The following is a 13,041-nucleotide window of genomic DNA, read 5'->3' as shown; positions in this document are numbered from 1 at the left end:
CAATCTAAGTGTCCGATGATGGATGAATGGATAAATAAAATGTGGTATGTATATAATTCAGCCATAAGAAAGAAGGAAATGCTGCCATTTGTGACAATATGGATGAATCTGGAGAACATTATGCTAAGTGAAATAAGCCATGCACAGAAGGACAAATAACGCGTGATCTCATTTATATGCAGAATCTAAGAACGTTGAACTTATATAACCAAAGAGTAGAATGATAGAATGATGGTGGTTGCCAGGGGCTGAGGTTGGGGGAAATGGGGAGAAGTTGGTCAAAGTGTACAAACTGTCAGTTATAAGAGAGATTAATGTATAGTATGGTGACCATAGTTAATAAAATTGTATACTTGGAATTTGCTAAAAGAGTAGATTTTAAGTGTTCTCATCATACACAGCAAAACCGTCAGTATGTCAGTATATATATATATATATTAAGTCCTCAAGGAAACTCAAGAGCTGAGCTATTATGTAAATACTAAACCCTCATGTTATAACACCTTAAAAGAAAACATGACATTCTACAACTTAAATATATACAAAATTTTATTTGTTAATCACATCTCAATAAAACTGAAAGAAAAGATCACTCAATTTAAAAATGGGCAAAGGGGGCCACCTGGGTGGTTCAGTTGGTTAAGCACCTGACTCTTGATTTCATCTCAGTTCTCGATCTCCAGGTTATGAGTTCAAGTCCTGAATTGGGCTCCACACTGGGTGTGGAACCTACTTAAAAAAAAATAAAAATATGGGGCGCCTGAGTGGCTCAGTGGGTTAAAGCCTCTGTCTTTGGCTCAGGTCATGATCACAGGGACTTGGGATCGAGCCCCGCATTGGGCTCTCTGCTCAGCGGGGAGTCTGCTTCCTCCTCTCTCTGCCTGCCTCTCTGCCTACCTCTCTGCCTACTTGTAACCCCTGTCTGTCAAATAAATAAATAAAATCTTAAAAAAAATAAAAATATGTAAAAATGGGCAAAGGATCTGAACAGACCGTTCTCCAAAGTAGATACACAAATTGTCAATAAACACATGAAAAAAAAAAAGTCCTCTAAATCATTAGTCATCAGGGAAATGCAAATGAAACCTCAAAGAGATACCACTTCCACACAGTAGGATGGCCATACTCAAACAAATGTTGATGAGGATGTGGAGAAATTACCATATAACCATGCAATTCCATTCATAGGTATATACCCAAAACAACTATAAACAGGTATTGGAACAAATATTTGTAAAGGAAGCAGTATTCACAATAGTTTAATATCCATCAAAGAATAAGTAGATAAATAAATCATAGTATACCCATGTAATGGAATATTATTTGGCCATAAAAAGAAGGTAGTATATGTGCCTATCTAAACAAACTTCAACATTCTTTAACAGATACATTAAAATACAACAAAGTAGCATTAACAGTGTCTAGTATTCAGAAGAAGCAGAAAAATATGACTCATGTACAAGAAAAGATAAAAGTCAACAGAAACAGCTATTATCAAAGGTGAATTAGCAGATAAACATCTTAAAATAACCATGTAACTGTTATCAATATCCTCAAGGGTTTAAAGGAACATGTGAACATAATGAGAAGAGCAATAAAAGATAGATATAAAAAGAGCCAAATGGAATTGGTAGGGATGAAAAATAGAATATTAGAAATGCAACCTGTCCTGGACGGGATCAGCAGAAGATTAGGCTGCAGAAGATCACTGAACTTGAAGAGATACCTGAAGAAACTCTTGAATTTTAAGCATGGTGCGGGGAGGGGAAGCCTCCACAAATAAAAATGAACCATTTCAGTCACTTGTGATACAATATTAGGAACTATACTACACATTGAATTGGGACATTGCACCTAATAGTAGAAAAATATGCATCTTTTCAAGGGTACACAGATGTTGACCTTGATAAAGGTCATAAAATAAATCTCAACAAAGTTTAAAAGATTGAAACCATAAGCAATATGTTCTTTGACAGGAAAGCAGTACTTAAGTCTAAATGCTTTTATTATAAGAGAAGATAAGATATCTAACCTACCGTAGGAAACCAGAAGATAGAGCAAAATAAATGAAAAGCAAGTAGAAGGAAAGGAAATAGTAAAGAGCAGAAGTCAATGAAATAGGAAACAGAATATAGAGAAAACCAGAAGTTGGTTCTTGGAGCAGATCATCACCGCTGATAGCTCTCTAGTCAGAAAAAGGAGAGAGAAGACTCAGCAGCATCAGGACGGACAGTGGGCACATCACTACAGACCCCACGGGCATTAAAGGATAATCAAGGGAGAGCATGAACAACCCGATGGGTCTATATCCGCTGCTGGCTGAAGGAGAGGAGGACAAGTCCTTAAGCAGGAAACAGCCCCCATAATATTCGAGCTTCCCCAAACCCGAAGAGCGGCAGAGCTTTTGCCTGGAGTCTTCAACATGTCCCCCTTCGTCATAATATTCGGTCGATGGGTTTTTCTAGTTTGTTATTGAGCATCTTCTCCGCGAAGGATCCGCCTCGCTCCTCTGGAGGTGCCGTGGCCCACGCTCAATCCTGTCTTCGGACCCGCTTGGTGGCCCACGGCCCTCTCGCCCCATGCTCTGGCCAACACCCTGGGGCCTCGCAGCTTCAAACTCCACCTCACAATGCTGCGTCTCTGCGTCAGGCTGCAGGGCCAGGCCTTTCTTCCGTCACCTCGGGGGCTCCACCTGTTACCTGAGGTGCCACCCTGGCTCAGTCCGCCGGTCCGGAAGAGGAGGGACCAGACTCCAGGGCCATCACCCTCGTGGCTGGCAGTCCGCGACGCACCCATGGGGTCGTCTGCGTCCAAGGCTGCCCTCGGGGCGACCACCGATGAGCCTATGGAGCCCAAGGCGAAACACCTGGCGGGTGAGTAGGAGGCCTGGGCGCCTCTGGTGCCAGTACCCCGCACCCCTCTCCCGCACCCCTCCCCCAACCCTCTTTTTCCTGCAGCAGCATTGACAGGAGATTGAATTCTCACCCCTAGTCATCTTGGGAGGGAGCCTGGAAGAGAACCACTGGTCTTTTTAAGTCCAGCCTCGGAACTATTTACAAGCTATTCAGAGAATTTAGGACACGCGAAATGGTGGAGTAACAACCCAGCCTTCTGAAGAGTCTAATTTCAAAGCCCAGACCCCTTGCGAATCATTACATTCAGCAAGTCTTGCGAAGTAAAGGAAGGAAAAGTCTATAGAGCTGATCATCCCAGAAGCAGTCTTAACCTAAGGTCAACGAATAGGCTTTAGAATGTCCGACAACATTCAACAGCACCCCTGTGAATGTTTCCAGGGGACAGAATTTTGATTCTTGAAATTATCTGTGGCTCAAAGACAGAACAGACTCTCAGGCTAGCCCTGCCACCTGCTGTTTGAGTTCACATCAAGCACTGACTCTATAAATAGGTGATTTTGCCTGTATACATAAATCCCACTGCTTTTGAAAACTTTATAGCCAAGTCACTCTTATGATCACCTCCTTATTTTGATATTTTGCTTAAAAGCTCTCCACTGATTCAGTATGTACCAAAATTGGCTTCCCAAGACCTTTTGGTCTTGAACAACAGTTAGCTACATGAACAATGTATGGAACCAAAGGGGATACTTGATACACCAATGGTTCAGTCCAAAGGCTGAAATAGTGGAAAAGTGGAAACAACAAACTTACAAAGGAAACTAACCAGACAGAGGAAGGAAGCTGACTTAGAGAAAAAACATGACAGAAGCTCATTCTTCATAATCTTAATCATGGCAGAGCCACTGGCATGTAGTATATATACACTTGAGTGAATGGATCTAGGTTAAGGTCAGCCTAGTGACCCTTCACTAGCATATTTGTTAAGCACCCTCCTCAGAATGTGAACATGCTGATTAAGAAGTGCTGGGGATGAAGTCTACAACAATGGAAAAAATGCAATTATGAAAGTTAGCAATTGGGGCACCTGGCTGGCTCAGTCAGTAGAGCATGTGACTCTTGATCTTGGGATGGTGAGTTTGAGCCCCACGTTGGGGGGCAGAGTTTACTTAAAAACTTTTTTTTTAAAAGAAGAAGCAACAAAAGCTTAAAGGATGCAAGCAAAGGGCTAGACATGGGGTGACACTACATGGAAAATGCCTGACTGAACCTTCATGTAATGACACTTTTCTTGAGGGAGGCAGGATGACATAATGGTCCACATCTTGGTCAAAAGAGTCTGATTTCAAATACCAGCCCTGCCACTTAACTACCTGTCTGACATTGCGTATGTTACCTTCTTGAGTCCTAGTCATTCATTTAACAACTATTTACCGTAACTCATTGTATGCCAGCCATTGTGCTGGGTCTCAGGGAGACCTGGTGTCCAAAATGAACACAGGCCCTACCCCCACCAAGTATACAGGACAATAGCATAGTGGGCCATTAACTATCAGGTCACATACATCAGTACAAATTGTAACACCTGTAACGAAGAAAATGTTTTGGACTATTCCCTTCGTCATTTCTGACATTTGATTGCTCTGTATTTAAGTTAAAGTTACCAATTTTGGTTTGGAAAAATTATTTCTCATTTGTGTCTTAATACTTGCCACTGTCTCTCATTCAGACCTCATTCAGTACATAAATGGAACAAACATGAGCGTGGATCATTTGGCTGATGTTCTTTCTGAAAAAACCGGGAACAGCAGCTGGGTGGTAGTATTCAAAGCCCTGGTTACTGTCCATCACCTTATGGTGCACGGAAATGAGGTGAGAACGCAGATATTCGACTGGTAATCATTTCCTTCCTTTTGGTACGGAGAACTGTCAGTACACGACTGCAAAATATTCTTGGTATGTCAAGGTTTATTATCTGTTACTTTGTCACAAGTGGGGGAAAAGAACAGCAGTAGCTACGAAAAGGCTGATTTTTGCATTTTTACTGAGGAGTATATCTTGGCAATCAGTATTGGAGGTACACTGTTTCAGCCACTAGATAAGAAAGTGGGTGATAGAGTGGGCATCTCTCTCACTTCCTTAGACTCTTTTGACCAGAGAGAGAAAACCCTCAAAGGTGTATTGCTTTACTTTACCAGGAGAAACCAGGTGCCTGAGTGGATTACGTCAATACTTGTCCACCTGTCCCCACATACACTCTTTGTATTTTACAGAACTGAAATGTTCTTGAACATCAAATTATTTATTCTACTCTAACATTTTGTCTCAGTAAGCTTTGCATTAAAAAGTTAGGATTTAGAAAAAGGTTGGGGGGACAAACCATAAGAGACTCTTTGTTTCTTTTTTACGATTTTATTTATTTATTTGACAGATAGACAGAGAGATCACAAGTAGGCAGAGAGGCAGGCAGAGAGAGAGGAGAAAGCAGGCTCCCCGCTGAGCAGAGAGCCCGATGGGGGGCTCAATCCTAGGACCCTGAGACCATGACCCGAGCCGAAGGCAGAGGCCCAACCCACTGAGCCACCCAGGCGCCCCCATAAGAGGCTCTTAACGTTAGGGTTAACTGAGGGTTGATGGATGGAGGTGGGTGGAGGGATGGGCTAGATGGGGGATGGAAACTAAGGGCACTGCTGGTGAGCTCTGGGTGTTGTATGTTGTATTGGATCACTGAATTCTACTCCAGAAGCTAGTGTTGCACTGTATGTTAACTAACTAGATTTTAAATACGGTACAATAAAATAAAGCCTTTTGAGAGAAATAACATCTTTTGGAAAAAATAGAATGACATCTTCATCTTATTCCAACATACAAAAATAAATTCCACACAAATGAAACACCTGTAAGTGCAAAAAGCTAAGTTTTAAAATCGAAGAAAACGTAGGAGAACGTGCTTATGACATTTGAGTAGGAAAGACACCATAAAAGTTGGAATAAGATATTTCAAACAGAAATATTAAAGAAAAAAGATGAATATTCAGGATTTGTGATCAGTATGAAAAAAGCAGTATAGTGGAATAGTGCACAAGACAAATGAACAGAGAATTCACAGAAAAGGAAACCAGAATGGCTGAAAACCATCTGACAACGTGCTCAGATAAACAAAATTTAAAATGCTTGACAATATGAAGAGTTGGAAGGTCTTGAGGAAATGAGAACTCACAGACCCTGTGGATGATATGGAATTTATGACTGGGGAGAGGAGAACATTGAGACATGTTTAGAAAAATTGAAAATGCCAAGCCCAGTGACCCAGCAAATCCACTTCTCATAGCATATTTATAATAACTAAAAAGTAGAAATCACATAAATTTCCATCAGTACAGAACAGATCACTAAAACGAGGTGCATATGTATAATGAAGTATTATATAATGTATACTGATAAGGCTAGATCTCAAAAAGAATGCTAATAGAGGAAGTAAGTTGCAGAATGGGATTTAGATATAATATTTATGTAAATTTAAAAATACTGGGACAAATAGATCTGAAACTATAAAGAAAATACACTGTAAAGATTTATATTATTAATTATTAATCAATGCTCAGGAAATAGAAGCTATATGATAGAATTATGTCAACTATGCATTCACAATGATAAACTCATTAAAGAGCTCTATTTGTGGACAGAAGCTAACTTTGTAATTTGGCACATTTGACAGCGTTTTATCCAACATCTTGCATCTAGAAACTCCTTGTTTACTTTACACAACTTCCTGGATAAAAGTGTCATAGAAGGTAAGATGATTCTTTAATGGAAATACTACATGTGGCAAGGAGGGAAACGCTCTGTTTTGAAAACCATGCCTGGGGGCGCCTGGGTGGCTCAGTGGGTTAAAGCCTCTGCCTTCGGCTCAGGTCATGATCCCGGGGTCCTGGGATCAAGCCCCGCATCCGGCTGTCCGCTCTGCGGGGAGCCTGCTTCTTCCTCTCTCTCGGCCTATTTCTGATCTCTGTCTGTCAAATAAATAAATATAATTTTTTTAAAAAAAGAGTTTCTTAAAAAAAAAAATTCTTTGAAAACCATGCCTGGTTAGAACATGGGAGGGCTGGGGAGGGCTGGTGACGGTGGGATGGGCAGTTTCAGGAAAGTGGTAAGAACTTAGGATAGTCTCTGCAGCAGTGGGAAGAAGCTGATAAAGTTCAGTTATTCCCTGTGTTCATGAATGTCACCAACCTCACAAGGTGGTTTCGAGGCCTTGAGGAACTAAGCAATAATCTTGAGCTAGAATCTTTAGCTTTTGTGCTTGGAAGGTTTGTTGAGGTCTATGGGGGGAAGTGAAATGGTAGCTCTTTGCATTTACGTATACTGTAAATGGTTCATGTTGGTAAAACTGGAAATAATGACGTGTCATTCATGTTTAGGCTACACCATGTCAACCTTCATCAGACGATACAGCAGGTACTTGAATGAGAAGTCTCTCGCGTACAGACTGATTGCATCTGACATCACCAAAACCAAGAGAGGGTCAGTAAATACCACTGGCTTGTAGGCGAAAATATGGAGTTGACCAAAAACACAGCTTTATTTAAAGATGCTGATGTCGAAGGGGGTGGGATTATGGACATTGGGGAGGGTATGTGATTTGGTGAGTGCTGTGAAGTGTGTAAACCTGGTGATTCACAGACCTGTACCCCTGGGGATAAAAATATATGTTTATAAAAAATAAAAAAAATAAAAAAAAAATGAAGGAAAAAAAAAAAAAAAAAAAAAAAAAAAAAGATGCTGATGTCATCTCTTTTATAGGACGGACGGTACGATGAGAACTATGGATACAAAGCGGCTGCTAAACACTCTTCCAGTCATTCAAACGCAGTTTGATGCTCTTCTTAATTTTAATGTAAGAGCTTTATGTATCCTTTTTAAACATACAGGCCAAGGACACTGTTTGGCAGTAATGGGAGAAGGAATTGTTTTAAACTCTTCTATTTAATTTCCAGGCAAACCCTGATGAGCTAACCAATGGCATAATACATGCTGCTTTCATGCTTCTCTTTAAGGATTCTCTTCGCCTCTTTGCAGCCTACAATGAGGGTATCCTTAATCTGCTAGGTAGGCTAAAGAAGGGACATTGCTTAAAAAATAGACGGGTCAAAACCTTTTCTCTCTACGTGTAGACTAATGTAGACTACTTTCGTGATAGATTCAAAATAGAGGACCCTTTTAAGATCATATATATTTAAAAATGAGACATTATATTTCTTTTTTGGATTAAAGTTCCTTGACTAATTAGCCACTGAGCTGTGTATTTCTTTGTACAAATGCTAATTGATATTTCTGGGAAATTTCTGTCCTCATTTAGCCCTCATGAATGATTCATGTAATTGGGAGTGTTCTCCAAGCTTCATTGATGAGAACTTGAGGTATTTCTTACGCTGAAGGAGTATCCTAGTACGTTTGTAGAGTTATGAAAGAGAAGGATACACAGCCCCTTCCCTCAAAATCTTCAGATCTTGATGTTAGTCAAGAAGATTACAGACTGGAAGTTGTAGAGATTAAACTAAACCAAACTCTCTGGATATGCGATTCAATTCTGGGTATCTTCCCAGCATCAGTGTTTGGCATGTGGTACTTCATAAAAATCTGCTGATTATATGGATTGAGCAGTCTTGTTGCTTGCTAAGACAGAAAATAACTGGCTTAAATCTGTAATTGTTTTGAACAAGTTAAAATCATATACAGATTCAGCTGAAATTAAAATTATGAAAATGGAGTGAAACTGGAAAATTGCTGAGATACTGGCTCCTTCATGGTGATTTTTTCTAATTTGTAGACAAATATTTTGATATGAGAAAAAACCAATGCAAGGAGAGTTTGGATATTTACATCAAGTTCCTTGAAAGAACAGCCAAACTGGCACAGTTCCTGAAAGTTGCAGAGGTACGGAAATCGATTTCTACCCAAGGATTTTCTGGATTTTCCCCTCCCCCCACTGCACAAACACACAGAAATTGTTAGTATTTTGAACTATTTTGTAAACAGTAAGACTATACCCTAAAATTAAGTAGTTCAAGGATTTGTGTTTGTAGTTGTGAAGATAACTGTTGCCAGAAACTGGGCCTCATACGACACATATCTTTCCAGACAGTGGACAATACGTAGCACAGGTCTGTTATCAGCTGAAGAAGGGAACACATGAGGTGACCCCCACATTTCCCCTGACACTCAGAAGAACCCAAGCAGGATAAATACATTGAACTTCTGAAAACCAAAGCAAACCCAACAGAACACAACAAAAACAAAACATGATATATTACTCAAAGGAGAACAACAGTATGAACATCCAAAATACAACTTGGCTCTTTCCAGAACCACAAAGATGCAATATCTGACAAGAGTTCTCTTCTAGGGTTATCCTTAGGATGACTATAAGTTTGGGTTTAAGTGTATAAGGCATACCTTTGCTTGACATGTTTTTCCTGACCAACTAGGTACTAGCCCAGCAAGGCATTCATGCTCCGGGAGTATTTTCTCTTTTGTGTGCACGTTGGTAACGTTGGTTACTTACAGTAACTTACAGTTACTTTTCTTTGTTGCCACTCCCTGTTGTAATGTGTACTCCCCGCTCGCTTGTGAATTCAGCAAGTTGGAATTGACCAGAATGACATTCCATATCTTACACAGGTCAGTGTATCTTTCCTACGTGTTTAAATGACTTTTTTTTGTCATTAGGTATATGTGTTTATTATATTGTCATCTGAGACTCCATCCTTTGCCATAAATTAACGTATGTATTTTCATTCCCTCCTGACACACACACACACACACACACACACACATATACATAGGCACGTGTTTTCTGAACAGGTCTTTGAGCTGTTGGTTCTGTAAAAGAGGCCATTCCCTGCTGAATGTTAAATGGTGACTCATAGTCTAACAACTAGCCCACGCTCTTTAAGTGGACAGAACTGATTAGTGGAAACAGCAGAATATTTGGAATCCTAGGCAACTCATTTCCATTCTCCACGGCTCACTTTTGCATCTGTAAAATGTGTATAATTCTGTTGTCTTTCTCATAGCAGTCTTATGAGAATCAAACGAGCTCAGACTTTTTCCTTCCCTAGGAGCTGCTCATCAGGAATCTCTCCCTGGCAATGGGTGGGGTATGAGGTCGAGGTGTGGCTGAGATGAAGGTCTGGCGAGCGACTCACGCAGCCTGCTTGTGCCTTTTGGACTGGCTTGTGCTCTGTCCCACATGTACCACAGGGCTTGAATAGTAGGGCTGCTGGCCTGGTCTGGGCCCCCTCCAGGGAGCTCTTTCCTGCTCTGGGCCCCAAACTAATGTGGCAGGCTGCTAGGTCATCTGGGATATGCGTCAAAGCATTCTTGCCCTGGTGTGGGAACCTGCTGTCTTGGGAACTCAAAGAGGCCTACCCGCTGTTGTGTCTCCTTTTTGACGCTGGGAGGTGCAAGATGTGTACTACGTTATCTTCTATTTTGGATGGAATTTCCCGATAAACTCCTGGCCCCTGGAACCCTAAACATGTTACTCAAGTAGAAAGTCCCTGAATCTTTGTAGGTTTATTTCCTACCTTCTGGAACATTCATAGCTTTTCTAACCACTTTCTGCTCATCTGATCCAGTTAGCGTGACATCACGGATAGGAGGATCAGTGTGAGTTCTCTGAGGGATGACCAGATGGTCTAGACTTCTTTTGACCAGCATATGACAGAATGTTGAGAGAGTTAACACAGCCTGGGTCACATTGTTAATGTGTACTGCTGTCCATTCCATGCCCACAACGCCTTGTGATTTACACTTGGAAGCTGAAACTTCACGCATGTATGTGAGTTCCAGAGGAACTCTTGTGCCTGGCATATGGCTACAGTCAGATTCCTAGCTGACTGATTATACTGTAGTTTCTCATTCTCCAAGGCCTGACTGGTTTGGGGGCCATAATGGTGAATGACATGGAATGATTGGCACCAATTCTGCCATCCTCCTGGAAGGTGATGTGTTTTGTTTTGTATTTTTTTTAAGATTTTATTTGACAGAGAGAGATCATAGGTAGACAGGGAGGCAGGTAGAGAGAGGGGGAAGCAGGATCCCTGCCTGGTAGAGAGCCTGATGCGGGGCTCGATCCCAGGACCCTGAGACCATGACCTGAGCTGAAGGCAGAGGCTTTAACCCACTGAGCCACCCAGGTGATGTGTTTTTATTTACTATTTTGCCTGGAGGGCAAGTGGAGGCTGTTTAAGATGCAGAGCTCTCAACCCCACAAGGTACATGTCCCATCGGGATCTTCCCCCGCCCACTCTTGGCCTCTAGGCCTGGAACTACAGTGAAGTCACAGCATAGCCCAGAGACTAAGGATTTCCAAGGTCATCGCCCCCCATCCCATAAGTTAGGGCTTAAAAGCCCCACCCTGACCTCAGCGTGGCAGGCCTGCCTTGCTTGGGACCCGGTGAAGGTGAAGTACTCAGACAGTACGTCGCCCAGGCGGTCGCCATAGGAAGAGAGAGAGGCTGCAGATGCAGGCTGAGGTCCCGTCGGCAGTTGTAGGATACTGGATCCAGAACACCGTGGACGCAGCAGGCCCCCGGGGAAGAGGGGGCAGGAGGCGCGGACAGGATGGTCACAGGTGCAAGGAAGCGTCCCGTCGGCGGGCGGAGGAGTTTCTGTGCGGGTCTTCTCGGGAGGCCTGGAGCGCACACAGCGCCCACGCGTTCGTGCGTGTGCGGAGAAGTGAGAGGGGCCCCGCGCACAGACAGCGAACCCCGCTGCGGGGCGGAGCAACTCTGGCTTCCCGGAGGAGGCGTCGGATAAGCAGAGCGAGGGAGAATGTCGGGCGACAGCGGCGCAGACGGCACGTCTGCCTGGATGCGTCTCCTCCCTCGGCCTCGGCGTCTCTGCGCTTTCGGCCTCTCCAAAGAGGTCTCCGGGCTCCGAGCTGCGCTTCCACTGGGAAGCGCCTCGGCTCGGCCTAAGTTCTGGGCAGTCGCCCGCGGTGTCCTGCTGACGTCGTCCGCTGACCTCGGGCGGGGGCTTTGTCACAGATTCGCAGCTGCCGCGGAACGTCCGAAAACAACGCAGATAAAAAGCATTCTTTCTAGCAAACATTGTTCGAATTTACTGCTAACTTGTTATTTTAGTTATTTTTTGCTAGTTATGTTGTTATATTTTTGTTCAATGACTAGTGAATGAAACAAATATTCTATCCCTTTGGCAACTATGTGTTGGACATAATGAAACTGATCATGTTTGGGTGATCATTCCCGGTCTTCCCTACCCAGGGTGCTCTTAACAGGCATTTCTGGCCTTCCTCTGGTCCCCATATTTAGTCCAGTACGAAAATCCCTCTGAGCAGATTTCTGCTGGGCCGTGTGTGTGTGTGTTTTAAGATTTTATTTATTTATTTATTTAACAGGCAGAGATCACAAGTAGGCAGCGAGGCAGGCAGAGAGAGAGGAAGGGAAGCAGGCTCCCCGCTGAGCAGAGAGCCCGATGCGGGGCTCGATCCCAGGACGCTGGGATCATGACCTGAGCCGAAGGCAGCGGCTTAACCCACTGAGCCACCCAGGCGCCCCCACCCAATATTCTTAAAAGAAAGTCTGCAGTTATCCACATAGCCTCTAATGGAAGGTTCTGCATTGTTGAACCCTTACCTACTATCCAGCTTCATGTCCTGCACACTTCCCGCTGCTCTCTGCTCTAGCAACAAAGGGCAACTTTATTCTTGGTCTGTGCCAGGTGCCCTTGCCTTTGCACATGTTCTTCTCCTGCCTGCAATTCTCATTCTTACTTAGGTTCCGGATATCCTTCAGATGGCAGCTCACTTGTTGCTTTATTTGGAAGGACTTGCTCCCCTGACATCGCTGACGTGACCAGATGGCCTAGCTTAACACTATCTGAATATCTTGTACCCCTCTTTCATAGTACTTTTCAGAACTTTGATTTTTGCAGTTATTCATGTGATTATTTGATACATCTTCTCCCCCAGACCTGTAGAATGGAGTTTCCCAGGTCATGAAGCCGCGGGCTAGATAGTTTTTGCTCATGGAAACAAAGAGAGAAAGAAAGAAAACCTGGTGATTCATGAAGGAGTAAAAAATAATAAATGAGGGACACCTGGGTGGCTCAGTGGGTTAAAGATTCAGCCTTTGGCTCAGGTCATGATCTCAGGGTCCTG

At 42.9% G+C, this 13,041-nt stretch overlaps 1 protein-coding gene across 2 annotated transcripts in view; it reads left to right on the top strand.

The window, feature by feature from the left end:
• The first annotated feature begins 2,699 nt into the window (after positions 1–2,699).
• LOC101671843 (phosphatidylinositol-binding clathrin assembly protein-like) overlaps positions 2,700–13,041 on the top strand; it is a 34,999-nt gene continuing 24,657 nt past the window's right edge. For both annotated transcript variants that reach the window (XM_004779340.3, XM_045068013.1), the window contains exons 1-8: positions 2,700–2,873; positions 4,585–4,727; positions 6,574–6,649; positions 7,277–7,379; positions 7,659–7,752; positions 7,853–7,964; positions 8,686–8,792; positions 9,495–9,536. In XM_004779340.3, coding sequence (XP_004779397.2) covers positions 2,795–2,873; positions 4,585–4,727; positions 6,574–6,649; positions 7,277–7,379; positions 7,659–7,752; positions 7,853–7,964; positions 8,686–8,792; positions 9,495–9,536 — 756 coding nt within the window. In that variant the 5' untranslated portion in view covers positions 2,700–2,794. The remainder of the gene's footprint in view (positions 2,874–4,584; positions 4,728–6,573; positions 6,650–7,276; positions 7,380–7,658; positions 7,753–7,852; positions 7,965–8,685; positions 8,793–9,494; positions 9,537–13,041) is intronic.

This window comes from Mustela putorius, unplaced genomic scaffold, assembly GCF_011764305.1.
Source record: "Mustela putorius furo isolate JIRA1106 unplaced genomic scaffold, ASM1176430v1.1 tig00003899_pilon_pilon_pilon, whole genome shotgun sequence".
NCBI classification, from domain to species: domain Eukaryota; kingdom Metazoa; phylum Chordata; class Mammalia; order Carnivora; family Mustelidae; genus Mustela; species Mustela putorius.
The sequence above is the reverse complement of the archived record's forward strand: the minus strand, read 5'-3'. Positions and strand labels throughout refer to the sequence as shown.